Source organism: Rhopalosiphum maidis, chromosome 3 (genome assembly GCF_003676215.2).
Source record: "Rhopalosiphum maidis isolate BTI-1 chromosome 3, ASM367621v3, whole genome shotgun sequence".
Taxonomy (NCBI): domain Eukaryota; kingdom Metazoa; phylum Arthropoda; class Insecta; order Hemiptera; family Aphididae; genus Rhopalosiphum; species Rhopalosiphum maidis.
Window position 1 is genome coordinate 14555605 of NC_040879.1, and position 15643 is coordinate 14571247.

The following is a 15643-nucleotide window of genomic DNA, read 5'->3' on the forward strand; positions in this document are numbered from 1 at the left end:
GAAAAATTAATCATTTTTAAATACTTATATAATAAAATATATAAAATATAATATTGGAGTAAATACTATTTTTTTTTACATCTTTGCGCTTATATCATATATATTTTATATACAAAGTATAATAAGTACCTATAAATAATAAATATAAATTTGTCATTTTACAGCTTTAGTGTTTTAATGTTTTTATCATAAATCCATTTATATTGAACTTATTTTTAGTTATTTTTTTTAAAAATTTTTAGTTTGTGTACCTATAGGTAGTTACAGATTATTCATTGTATTATTTATATCCCATTATCGTTAGTCTATGGTTATTGGTAACATAAATAAGACATAACAATTATGTATCAATATAATATCTTGTATATAAAATATTTTAATATTCTTTTTGGTTATTATAAAAATGTAATATTATACTACTGTAATTTTATAAATATTATGTGATATGTTTTCAAAAGTACTGCGATAGTGCAATTTGTTAGTTTTATTTAATTGTTTACAGTAATAAGCAGGCGGCAGGCGTGGATCCAGAAAATTTAACAGGGGTGCTTGAAAAAAAAATGTTTAGCCTTTCTCTTTATTTAATTTATTAAAGCTAACTTTTTTTTTCATACAGTCAGTATTTGTTAAATATTAACTTTAAAGTAACATTAATTTCTTATAAATAATATAATAATATAAAAATTAATCACGAATAGCGATCTAATAATAATAATTATCGAATATCGATAACCAACTAGCTAGGTACTATAGTTGTACGACAATAACGGTAAGCACCGACATTATTATTTTTATTTAAAAAAATAAATAATATAACTTTATTTTGTTGGTGGCTTTGACGACAGGGGGTGTCCGAGCACCCATAGTCCATAGCCTCCCCCCGTATTCTGCGCCTGGTAATAAAATGTTTCCAAGCCAGCAAAGAGTACTTAAATTTTCAGTTTCTTAAAGATTTTTAAGATGCTGTGAGTTGAATGAAACAATTATTAATCTATATTTCATATTTTACATCTGAAATACTTGGGATTTACGTATTTTGTTTTCAGTATTTCTCGTATATTACACATCAATGACTAAGGGTATCGCTATTATTGCTGATTTAACGGGACAATAATTAATAATATTAAATATTATATTCGTTTGTGACACGCTTGTAAAATATATTTAATTAAATTAAATTTTTTCAATGTTCAATCAACAAGTACTCACGGAAATCAGTAAAATATATGTATAATTATAAAAACTCGATCGCGCTCGTTTAAAATAGAGACTATCTATACTTTAATAATAAGTTTAATATCTACTAACAATTTGTAATCGGTGAAATCACGATTAATAATACATCAATAATTTTACAGATTTAACACGTAGTATATTAGAATGAGAGATTATAATATATCATATTAATTTTTTTCTACTAAAATAGATAGTAAATAGTAGATAGTAGTAGATATACAACTATGTTGTTATGAAAATGATAGTAAATTATTAAATTAATTTATTTTGGTATGTACACATAATACAGTAAAAATATTTGTACCTAATTAATATGTTATGTACTTTTTAATTATATTTATAATATTTAATTTTCATGTAGGCATGAGTATACAATTAATGATGTAAGTTATACTTTTATACAATAAATATATTTATAATAAAATAATAATTTTTTACAGTCAAATGTAAGAAACTAAACATTTTGAATTGTAAAATTAATCCGGAATATTAAATATAGTGTAATATTTGACTATATTTATATAATATAATATGATTATTATCAATATTTATAATTGAATTAAATAGAATTAAGTGAAAGACATTAATAAGTATAGTAATATATCTAGTTATTTATTTACTTAAAGAATTAGTAAAAAATACTAAATATGGCTTGAAATTATTTCTGAAATATGAATATTTTATATAATGATAATCAATGCTGAAGATGGTTTAAAAATATTGGCGTTAATTCAAGGTGTTAAAAGAAATTTGGCGTAGAGTCAAATTATCAGACATGTTTAATCAGTTTGTTTACGATAGGTATTATAATTTATAAGTGTCTTAGCCTACCAATCGCTGTTATGCTGTGTGCCTGTGTCTAAGAAATACACTACAGATCATGGCACTCGTGCCTTTTATAAAGGCAATAATAATGGTCTTTAATAAATCTACAGAATGTAACAAAGAGAACTGACAAATAAAAATTAAAAATGAATACAAGTTAAACGTATAAAATAAAAATATGAAAATTATATTGATAATAAAAATTTAAGATTGAAATTTTTCAAAAGTAAAATTTAAAAAAAGATATTTCATATCAAATAAATTTACTCCATAAAAATATTGATATTTCAATAAATTGTAAAAATAAGCTAATTGACTTAAATAAGCGTTTTTAACCATTAAATTGTTTTGAAATTATATTGACAAATTGGCTATTTTGAATTTTTTCTAAATAATGTATAAAATTAAATTTTTTAGTTTTTTTTATTAAAAAAATACGTTGTGGTTATAGCGCAAGTGTTTGCAAATTATAAAAAATAAAAATATATTGATTACAATAAAAATTACTTTTGATAGGTTTTTCTGTTACACTCTGTATATTTTAATATAATTTACTAGAATTGACTAATATAATAGTAATACCAAATGTGTTACAAATTAAAATATAAATTGCATAGAACTGTACTTATTAAAATAGAATATTTCCTAGAAATTATTGACCAAGCTAAAAACTTATATAAATAATTATAATATTTTTAATTAGTTATTCAAATAGAAAAAAAATTGAACTTAGGTACCTAATTTGGAGTATTTTAAAATATATTATTAGAGATAATTTTTATGTATTTATTTCTTCGCCATCCATACAAAATTAAAAGGATATGAAAACATTGAAAACAATTTTAAAATAAACAATCTTTATTTGGATATTATAATAATATTGTTTAAGTGTCCATTATTTCTGTTCAAAATGTAAGTATATTTTAAATCAGTTTTATATTTTAAGACTATGATATATTTTGTTTTTAAAATATGAATATGAATAAGCCTTATAGTTGCTTAAAAATATGAAATTTTGATTCAATAAATCTATTACTTAGGAACAAATAACTGCTTTGAAAGTTAGAAAAGTTAAATAATTGAGGTATTTATATTGTATTATTGATATAAGTCTACGGACCAACCGTGAATGTTAAAAATATGTTATCAAACGTTTTCAAGAAACATACAGAAATCAATAATTGATGTCAACTTGGATGTAATTATGTAAATTGTAGGTTGTATAATTTAATAGTAAATCAAATTTCAACAATTATAACTGCAACTACTAAAACCATTTCTCTATTCTAGTTTATAATACAATAAGATATTTCTTTATATCATATTGATATGTTGAAGTGTTGGTGTAAGATGAATTTAGAACATAATAAATTATTATCTTATCAATATTTTGTAGTACCTAATCGAAACAAAATTCACAAAATTACATTACTTTTTTTATAATAACATTTATTTTCATAAATCTCATGGTTTTGAATAGAAAGTTAAGTATTTCGATAATCAATTAATAGTGTTATAATATATTAATATGTTACACATTAAAAATATTAACGTACAATTAAGACCGCAATTCTTATAAAATTATAATAAAAAAATATATATTTAAAAAAATGTTTTTCTTAATTAATTATATACAATCATAAAAACAACGAATAATTATTGATTTTTAGATATTAATTTTATTGAATTAATTGTGTTATACTCAAATGCAAAGTATAAAATATATTGCATTAACGGATCCAAATTCTATTAAAAAAGTTGAAAATAAATAAAATTATGATAGAATTTTCAGAATTTTCTTTAGTTCAAATCATAATTCATAGTATCTGACCAATGTACTATTATAATAATATTAATAAAAAAATTCTGTTCGTAGGCACTATTTATATATTATTTAAAGTTGTTTATTCAATGAATTTAAAATGTCAGCTATTTTAGTGTACAAAATGATTATAGAAAATATATTATTTTATACCAAAACAACAAAAATAAAGATAAACGACAGTGTCGCATCATCAATTGCTGTATAGTGAATTGAATTTAGTGTTTTGAGAAATAATAAATAAGTATACATATAGTATATAGTTCCGTACACATTTTCCGATGTAATCTTATTTTGTAGGTACACACTTTTTACGTGAGTGTTTTCACGAAAATAACATAGCTCGACAATGACACGAATGTCTCAGTCCTAACGGATTTCGGTGTATATAGATAAAAAAATGTTTTTTGAAAAAATATTTATTTTTTTTTAAATTTTTGCATACTTTATAAATTTGGATAATAATTAAATATAATATTAAAAACTATTTATTGAGAAATTATTTTAATAGTATATATTAATAGTATTATTTTAAAATTTCGAAAATCTTTATTAAAATATTGAGTATATATATATATTTATTATAAACTACTTTTTAAAGAATTTCTTTGTACTATTCTGAAAAAAGTATATTTAATTTAGATAGAGTTTTAGTTATTTTCTGATAGTATATTTAAAACATAATACATAATTATTTGTCATTTACAAATATTTTTGACTTTTTAAGAATGATGTGACATTTTAAAAAGCTTAAAATGTATGATATTGACATTCGTTTGATTATGTATTTTAAGAGGTAATAATAGGTAGTTTCAATTATAATTTTCATGAATACCTTGTCGCTACTATTATTTTTTTATTAAAAATTACAGGAAATAAACATAGATAACATTTTATAATAATTTTTATTGATGTTATTTTAGTTTTAGTTTTAATATTAATTTTATAAAATAAATATTATTTATTATTCTTGTTTATTTTTTAAAATTATTAATAAAATTAAACTAATAATATTATTTTTATGTAACAATGTAACTCTAAATAATCAATGAATTCTTTGATATTTGTAAATTTAACTACTTAATGAATTAAAAGGTATTGACTTAATATTAAATGACATAAGACTAAGCCATTTTTTTAAACTTTTTATGTTTAATGAACGTGTTTAATATGTAAGACTTTATATAGGTATTATTTTAGTTTACACAAATCACAATATTAAATAACAGAAACTAAAATAAAAAACTTTTTAAATTAGAGTTAAATTCAAATTAGGATTTTGCGCGTGATCTTGTTCTACAAAACAATAAAACTCATAAAAATCGTAAACCAAAAAGATACCTACGCATGCAATCGTATTGCATCCCTAACAATATACCCATTATGTTTTTATAATATTATGTACGAATTATCCAAGCATAATTATAGTATCAGAATGAATATTTCACATATTTTTATGTGAACATAAAAATTTTTTTTAGTTTATTTTTAAAGTTTTTTTGTTAACATTTTTGATGTAAACTCAATATTAAGAATTATTATTTATCTTTGTAGTACTTACTTATTATATTAGCTTCAATAACATAGCACACTATCAGAACATTAGTGTAGTAACTCAAAAATTGTCGATTTTGAGTTATACATGTTTTCTAATGGTAAAAATGTCGTTCTTTACGATGCACTACCGAATTATCTACAACAAGTATCTACAATTTTAAACAACTTAAATTAGAAAAACCGGTAATGCATTTAAGAAAATAATTGGTGGCTATAAATGGAATAGTGTGCTAACTCAAAATAATACACTATTTCAGTATTGCTACACAATATAAACTTAAATAGGTAATTAGTGCAGTACTGTATTTTTTCGAAATAATACACTACTGAACTGTGAATTGAAATTGTTTTTTTTTAGTTTAGGTTCATACCCTTTTTACTTCTTAGAATAGTTAGTATTAGTGCCTATAAAAAATCCAATATTAAAGTTATTATTTCGTTAAGAATGGAAACATTTCAGATAAAAAAAAATGTAAGTTATTATAGTAGTAACTGGGAAATTCGTTGTAAAATATCTATTACATTACTGTATTAACTCAAAAATAAGTTAAGTTTTATACGAAGAAAACTATTTTTTTTAAACTTGTTATTATAAACGTCAAGACAATCTGAATCCAAAATTTTATGATGATACGTGCAGGGGTATTCCCATAAGGTATACTACATATACGCCGTATACTCTCAAGATTTTTTTTCAATATTATGGATATACTGTGTATGCTCTCAATCTCAATTTTTTTCCATATTATTGACACGCTCTTTACCTCTTAACTCCTATAGACCATAAAAAAAATATTCTTATTGTATTAAATGTTTGTATTTGTTGATATAGTATACTCTCAAAAAAATAAATGGGAACACCACTGGATACGTGGAATACATAATGTATTACAGCTGTTTTACTATGCTATCAAATCAAAAAACTCGTTTTTCTCAAAACATGGTTTTTTGAATTGTAACACTAATGTTCTGATAGTACGCTAGGTATTAATCTTCGAATTTGTAGATAGACGCATTAAAAATTTTAAACATCAGCTGTTTTACAATGTATAGTCATTAGTCACAAAGAAGAATTTTCATTTGAAAAATAAGTTTGTATCGCTAGATGACACTTATCAAATGGTATAATACGACTAAAAAATATGAATTTGAAATTATGGTCTTTTTAAATGTTCAAAATTTGAATAACTGTACTATAAATGAAGCAAAGAGGGTAAACCACGAATATGCTTGTTGAGTAATTCTGTATATTCATAGGTACATTATAATAGTACCGATAACGAAAATCTACTTAATCGATTAATAATTCATATAGGTAATAATGAAGAACGTTTAGATTGGTAAGGATCTATTTAATCAATAATCGGTATTAATAGGTAATTAAACATAATATAGTATATTTCTATAAACAAAGGTTTAATTGAAGGGTAAATACATAGAGTACCTAGACACCTAGTTACTCTTTATTACTTAACAGAATAGATTCACCTTTGTGAATATATTATTAGTTTCAAATAGTAATTAATATACTAATTAGTACTTAGTATACTAAATATATTCAGTAGAGAATAGATAGAAATTATTTTGGGTCAGCTTTGAGTATTAATGTATTATCAGTTAGCACTTAATACCCTACTCCTATTAGTACACGGAAATAAAAATATTAAAGTACATATCTAATTTTTAACCAATCAGTAAATTTCATTATATTATATTAAGGTGCTACTACGCTATGTGGTGTCTATTAGGTACTACTGGTATTTGTCTGTATCTAGTCAACGTGTATAAAGTATTATTCAATAAACGTAAATATATAAATATATTTTTATTTTTATTTTGCGAAACATTTTCATCATTATTTGTTTAAGGGTATACTATAAATATTTGGATAGTGAATACATTTTGAAGGTGAACCCGGGGTTTCTTTTAAGGCGATTATAGGTGATTCGATCACGTAATATTTATGAACGAATACTAAACAATTAAAACGCACAGAATAGGTAATACGTTTTGAAAATGTCTAAAACACGTTTTTTGTACGGGTCTTTGACGTAGGTATAAGTAGGCACATTGAAGAAAAATATTATTATTATTTATTATAATATTATTATTATTGTTTACATCGGGCACATGACGAGGGATTCGAACGCCGTTTTATTATAAATATCTACCCATCAATCATTTAGCACATACACACACACTGGATACAAAGCACATTGCTACGACCGCACGGTCGTAAATCAAAATCATTCGGCAAAACTTTTGCAATTTTATACTAAGTAAACGGTTTGTATTTATATTCAGCTATTTTTATTTTACACACACGTAGATTGTGTTGATTTAAAACAACTACGTGTGATCACGTTACAGATATTTATATTTTGTATGAGTAGAGGTATGTATTATTTATATGCACACATATAGGATTTTAAATTCAATAATAATAATACATTCTGGCACCATTTTTATTTTAATGTGGTCTATGAATTTTTCAAATGCATTGAAATATGCCTATTGTGCTTAAACCTTTTTGGCTATTTAACTTGATTATAATATACGGTTCGCACGTATTATTTGATATAAAATAACGCATAAAAAAACTGAATTATCCTGTTGTATACTAGTTGTTGAGTGTACTATTTGCTTTGTCAGGTTAGGTCACTGCTATTATAGATGATGCGTTAAATTTTAATTCAATGATAAATCATAGTTCACGATGGAAAACGATACTGAGCAGAGATAGTCATGTTTCATATGTGTATTATGTAACTACAAAATAGTTCACAACTTTATCGGTTTTGACGAAAATTGTGATTGTGTATTTTCGATATTTGTTAGTTGCTGTAAGAAAATAAAACTTATGAAGAATCTTGTATTGAATTTTCAAGCTTATTTTAAATGTTATCTTACATAAGACGAATAAAAAAAAAAAAAAAAATTGTGTTATCGTATTATATTTGCGTTATGGCTCTTTTATGACTAACATATTTTAATGAAGTTTCGTAAGTTCCTACAAAAAAACATAGCAGGTAAACGCTTACATAATATTATATAAGTTCCTAAAGAAAAAAAATATCGTTCAGGAAAATTACCTTTTCATATACGATATACAAATTGCGCTCGAACCATTTTAATGTCAATCCACCAGTTTCGATCAGTCAATTTCAGTGTTGATAGATCAATTGCGCTAAATAATAGCTGCTGTTAGTACATGGTAACTTAAATTAAAATATATATTTAGGTAATTGACTTTTTAGTTACTTTTATAAATTAAAATGAAAACATACAATAATTAACACGTATTTGTATAACTTTTTTCGAATCACATTAATTTGTGCGACAATGATGATGACTAGGTATGTTAATATAGCTGATCTATAAAAACTAAAGAGTCAATCATTGATTTCACATAACTGGTATTATGGTAATCAATTTGAAGAACCAGTGCATAATATTTATATCTCCTTAATGGGGTTTGTTTTTATATCTTATAATGTATATTATTTATTATATTTAATTTACTTCCCTCTCATTTTTAAAAATTATGTTTTGGACATTGATTATTTAGAATATAATATGATTATAATATTATAATACTGACTAAGTACAAATGCAATTTTGTATGATTTTAACATTTATTAGCTTACTATAAAAGTGCTATAAGCGTTGTATTAAAATATTTACAAATTACTGATATTTAATTCGTTTTAAAATGTATAAAACTACTTTTAAAATAATTCAAATTTTTATTTTTACTAAAGTTTTCAACAACCACTAAATATTATGACTAACTTAGTATAAATATGTTTAACCGTTTATGCATATGCATATCAGTATATGTATTATGTATACATATTGTTTATGTATTTAAATAGAAAATTTTTGTATAATAATTAATAATACTTTGGGATTTGAGTAAATATTTTATGTTTAAGTACTATTGTATATGTATTGTATTTCTAGTTGATATTTTGCAAATTAAATTAAATCGTATTTCTTTGATACATAATTTAATAAATAATTAAAATACCAATGAATACATTCTTATAATTGTAATGAAAATACTATAAAAGAAATATTTTAAACCAGCTAGTATAGTCCCAACTTTTACAAAAATGAGAAAAACTTCGCGTTCTTGAAATCACAGATGGAATATTTCAACTAATAAGTTATCGATAAAGCTAGCGTATAAAATATATTATTTACATATTTTCATATTTTCATTACAATATTAATCTAAGCAACTAATATCTATCGGAATTTTTAAGATAATACATTTATAGATAATCAATGCTTTATGTAATATTATAGTACTTAATATATTTATGAATAATAATTACTTATTAAATATTTTCTGAGGTTCTATTATTAATAGGTCTATTCTTTTAAGATGTCATGTTTTTTACTCTTTTTCACTGTCATCTATGTCACCTATTGTTATTGTTTTAACTGATTTTAATATATTTTAATTGAATAAATAAAAAAAAATAAAATATTCATGTTAAAACTAAAAAGTAGGTTCTTCAAATGTATATATGAAAAGACTACTAGGTTAAAGTGGAAAATCATATTCTTCTAAAATTATAATAGACACATAGATTAGAACTTCAACGTAAAGTTGAATCATAACTTGTCCAGTGACGTATAAGTATAATATATATTATATATTATATAAAATATAAGGTACTTATATTGTACAATATATTATACAATAAATAATTTATTTAATGTAAATTATAAAAAAAGTTAAATATTATAAACAGTTTCAAAATTTCTTTTTTGCCTCAGTTAGATTGCTTAAAAAAATTATGTAACTTTAAATGTAATATTATGGAGACTGAATTCCCTTGCAATTACATCTTTTAATGGTGTATTTTAAATTATATAGAAACAAGTTACAAAATAAAATCAAGAGATGTATAGATAAATTTAGAGAAAATTTAATTTTGCCTAAGATTGCACGTGTTTGTGTTTTTGCACAAAATTGCACGTTTCAGGTTTTTTTATATAAAAATTTACTAATTAGTACTTTTGTACAAATATTTTTGTTCCATAATCTATTATAACATCTATCTATTTTATCATTACTATATTATAAAGTATAGGACTTTTATATCGAATAATATTATTATTAATTATATATATATGTATAATGACGATACTACTACGATTGTTGATTACATATACACATAGTACTGTACAATCTGTTCGCAGGCCGCAGCAGCCGTAGTTAACTTGTGTTTTCACAATTAAAACACATATTAGGTGACAGAAGACAGCATTTTTCAGAAAAAACTTGGAAATATACATGATAATAAATTTTAATCAAATATTGTAAGTCGATTTATTATTGTTTTCTTTAAATTTTATATTTCAATATAATACTCAATACTTACAATGCCAACTAATAAATAATAATATTATAAAAAATAAATAGCAATAAAAATGAAATTTGAAGTACTTACATAAGTAAAAATTTGTCATATAATTTCTAATAAGAATTTGTTTTTACACGATTGTGCACATTTTCATCATTTTATTCTCACGTTTTTTTTGGTTTTAGCTACATAAAAATTCGGTCTTTTGTTATAAAAATAATTATAATACTTATTATTATAATTAGTTACATAAATTAATAATTTAAATTTTAGATGTACATGTTTTTTTTTTTTTTTTAATTTTGTTATAGCAATTTTAAGATAATAATACATAATAATATATGTATATAAATTTATTAAAATTTAATGTTATCTCCAAAAACTAATAATGTGTTTTTGATTCTATATTAAACCAATGTATTAGTTTTAAAATATTGTATTTCTTATTCATATTTTACACCAGAAAATTTGATTTCAGAAGGAACTTAGGAACTTAGGAGCAGAAGGTTCCGCAAAAGTATAAACATTTCTAGAACTTTGCTTAATAATCAAGAAAAACTTTTTTTAGCTGCAGTAGTTCGTCCAATCAACCATTTCTAGAAAATTCTATAATACAAATACAAATATCAATTTGAAAGAATACAAACTATATGCTCAGAAATTGATAATAATCCACTTGTATTCTTTGCTTTATTGATTATTAGGATTGTTTTTTTTATACATTCAATGAAAAATATAATTAAATTCAAATTCAACATATTGATTACAGTTAGGTACCTACTCAATGACAAGGTACCTTCACTCGAATAAACCTACTATTAAATCAAAAGTTAGTTTTGTAGTTTTTATTTTTTAGTCACGCAGTGTAGCTCGTAAAACTCTCTTTGTATGGCTTATTAGTCATTACCCTGGCTACGAGGTATCCGATTTAAAATAATATTTCCTTATGGTAATACAATGATAATAAATAATAATAATAACGTTTACGGGAGGGATTTGTGGAAAGGCGTGTACCGACCTACAAAAAAATAAAATAAACATTAAATCGTGGTTAAAAATTTGCATGATTTCTGTAAAAATTCTCGTGTGTGATCATAATAACAATTAAAAAAACAAAACATGTCGTTGTCGTTGTGAACAAATTATTATTATGTTTCGAGCTCGTGGCATGATAGGTACCAAACTACCAACCTACTTATATGTACCATTTTGTGTCTTTGTTCATACATATTATAATACTATTGGTAATACATTTTCCTGTTATTATATTTTATATTTTTGTGTACAATTGAATAATTTAATCGTTTAGAATTGTTTGCGATACGATTTAATAAATTTATGGTCGTGAAGTGAAAGGAAGTGGTCTTTTGCTAAGTGAAGTAATTAAGATAGCATTAGTTTTGATTTGAAGCGAAATTTTTAAGAAAACTTCACCATTCTCCAATTAATAATGTTGAAGTGTTATATAAATTATTTTCAAATACTTTGGAAAATATTCGTATACAACTATTCTACCGAGGCTGTTGAATGTTCACTGCAGTGATTGTAGGTTAGTGCGAGTCGAAGGTACAACCATTGAAGTATGAAAGGGTCTTTTGAAAGGGGAGTTTATGAATTTTTGACTATAATGTTATAACAACGTGTTGACATATTATATCTCTATAATATTATAAATTCGAAAGTAACTCTGTCTGTATGTTACGTTTTCACGCCTAAGCCGCTGAACCGATTTTGATGAAATTTAGATTATACCTTATAGATTAGACCTCGGAAAAGGACATAGCTTGCCTTTTTATCACGAAAGGATTGAAGCCTAAAGGGGTTAAAATAGTAGATAAAAGTTAGTAGTTGCGCATCTTACATTTTACAACAATCCTAATTATTCCAATCTTAACCATATCCTAAATTTATACCTAAATATTTACAATAATATTATTATTAAATAGTAAATACATTTATTTTACTTTGAGTATTACGATAGATTATTATAATTGTTCTCAAAAATATTGCATTTATTGTATTATTAATATTTAATTGTTATCTATCTATACATAAAAGATAATGTTCTTTAATAATTGTTTTTTTTTTTTTTATTAAATACGAAATTTTGAAAACTACTTGATCTATAAAGCTAAAATTTAGTAGGTAGGTTGTATAAACTATAAAAGAAGGAGATGTCCACTAAGAACGGATTTTTCAAAATTCAACCACTAAAGGGGTTATAAGAAGTAAAAGAGGGTAAAAGAGGTAAAAATGGAAAACGTCATTTTTTCGGTCGGATTTTTAAAATTGATTAGGAATGCCTTGTTCAAAAGTTGATCCCGTATACAAATACCATGTATACTATATCATGTTCTCATTACCACTACAGTATTACACTTCAAGTGTGCTATGTTAAGTAATTTGTTATGCTATGTTTTTTAAAATAAATTTAATCCATTGTTTGCAATAAAAAACTCAAGTAAAATAAGTTTGAATTACGTTGCTCCATAGGTGGTTACTGGTTAAGCATAAATACTAATATGATCGAATTATATTAGACACCACACACTTTAAGCAATAATATATTATCGTCAGTGTGCGCCGTATGCGGACATTAATAATTATTCTGGTTAATCTGAAAGATAAAATTGATAATCTATTTATACAATTGCAGAAAATCATATTTTATATTGTTAATACCCGATAACGACGGGTTATTACTTATTAGGCTCGTTATATATAAATATTTGCATTTATTTACAAAAGCTAATTTAATTTAATAATATATCGTTAATAGAATTATTGTATTATGTATGTTACTAGCAGTACCCAACAATGCGTAAATCACCCCGCCAAGGAGTAAATATAATTTCATTACTTATTTGTTTATTTTATTGTAATTAATCAATTTAACATACATGAGAAATTAAAAATCACAAAAAAAAAATATATTGAAAATATTTTACGTAACAATAAATTATGAGAAAGCTACTGACGAAAATAATCTAAAGGGAAAGAAATATCACACTTTCACCCTTCTTCTCATCATGGGTATGCACCTGAACACGGCAAAATGTTTTATTTTGTTTGTTTTTATTATAATATATTAGGTACTATTTTCGATCGTTGCCAGTTTGCCACCGTTACCAATCGTCACTTGTGAATGATTTCGCAGTTTCACGGTTTTATATTATAGTAAATAATACATTATAATATATTTCTTTGAAAACGATTTGCTTTTGAAAAATGCATTACGGTCTACGATCACGTTGAACCTACTGTACGTGTATCTTTGGCTATATACATTGTATTTCTAGTCCAAAAACAAACCTTCACGTATACAATTTATAAAGTGCATTTTCTTTTTTGATCCAGAAAAAAACGTGTAGTCCTCAATACACATATCCACGACCATTGTCATATATAATATATATCTATACGTGGTTATTGTTAGCCTGCTTGAAGGTTGGTTTACAAAGTCACTGTTGTTTCATTCCGTATTCGATTCGATGTATTCAATATAGAAAATGATTCGATATTATATCAAAACCAATACACGAAAAGTTAGCTCTTAGATCTCGGGAATAAGACGCCACTGTATATAGCACCTGCGTAGAATGCTTTTTACATTGACACTCATGGAAAATTATTTTCAAAAAAAATAGTTAAATCTTATTGTATAAGCCAGGAAGAAAAAATAAATAAAACCGACATTATTACAAGCTTAAATTTAATGTTCACTTTTTTTTTTTTTGGAAAAATGTATATAGGTATATTCACTAATCACTATTGTATACAGTCCGTCGCCGCTAATATTTGTAACTTGTAAGGCGTATATATATATATCATCTATAAACCTTGAGCCACTTGCACGTACACGGAAAATGGGTTTTATTTCGTGCGACGATTATAATATTATTATATGATACCATAGCCCATGATGGTATGTATAGTTGTGTGGAAGAAGTAGGGAGGATCGAGTCGTCGTCCTGTGACCGTACATATTATTATATAGTCGACGACCCGAACGCCGTGAGGCCGTTTATCACATACCCGCGTGCACTTGGTATAGGTAATATATTTTATAAGATCACGACGGCGTATAGGGAGTTTTTTTTTTTTTTTTATAACAAATGTCACCGTTAGGATAAACTTACTCTGCGAGACGAATCAAAAACGAAATTTTCGAAATCATACACTTACTATGTCGTTACTACTATACAGTTATTTTCATTATTCGTCCTTGATGATATCTGTCAGTGTAATAAACATCTGCTGATACAAATACCTATTGATATTTGCTGTTACATAATATATCAATAATTGTTTTTACATGTCTGAGTAGTAACTCTGTATACTTGTCGATAATAGATAAAATATGCTAGCACTAATTGTTGGCGCTCGTTGAACGATAAAAAAGGTCCTAACCTATTACATTATTGTTTCGGTATGTCACCAAATGTTGTAGCAAATTGGGCCAAATCGTGTGACATAATTTCGCTTGTAGATTTTTCAGAAAATGCCATGAATTATTTATTTTTAAATTTTTAACGTTTTTGTAGGATAAATAAATAAAAATTATTTTTAAAATAGAAATAATAATTCTAAAAAAATTCTTTTGGTGCACTTTATTGAATAAATTTATCTTAATGGTGACATTCATTGAAGTACCACCCTGTATTACGTTGTGTAAACGTCACAAAATGAAAATAAAGAAGAATTGTTATTTTTTGTTTTCTGCGTTTGAAAAATACTTTATTATTTCATATTATAATAATATATACTGGACTTAAAAGAAAGAAAATATTATAATATTATAGACACATGGTGAGCATGTATAGAC

General features: G+C 24.2%; 1 protein-coding gene across 1 annotated transcript in view; it reads right to left on the minus strand.

The window, feature by feature from the left end:
- LOC113559769 (cytosolic 5'-nucleotidase 3-like) overlaps window positions 1-14215 on the minus strand; it is a 20769-nt gene extending 6554 nt beyond the window's left edge. The window contains exon 1 of the mRNA XM_028188650.1: window positions 14131-14215. Within this exon, the coding sequence (XP_028044451.1) occupies window positions 14131-14215 (85 nt within the window). The remainder of the gene's footprint in view (window positions 1-14130) is intronic.
- Window positions 14216-15643: the final 1428 nt, after the last annotated feature.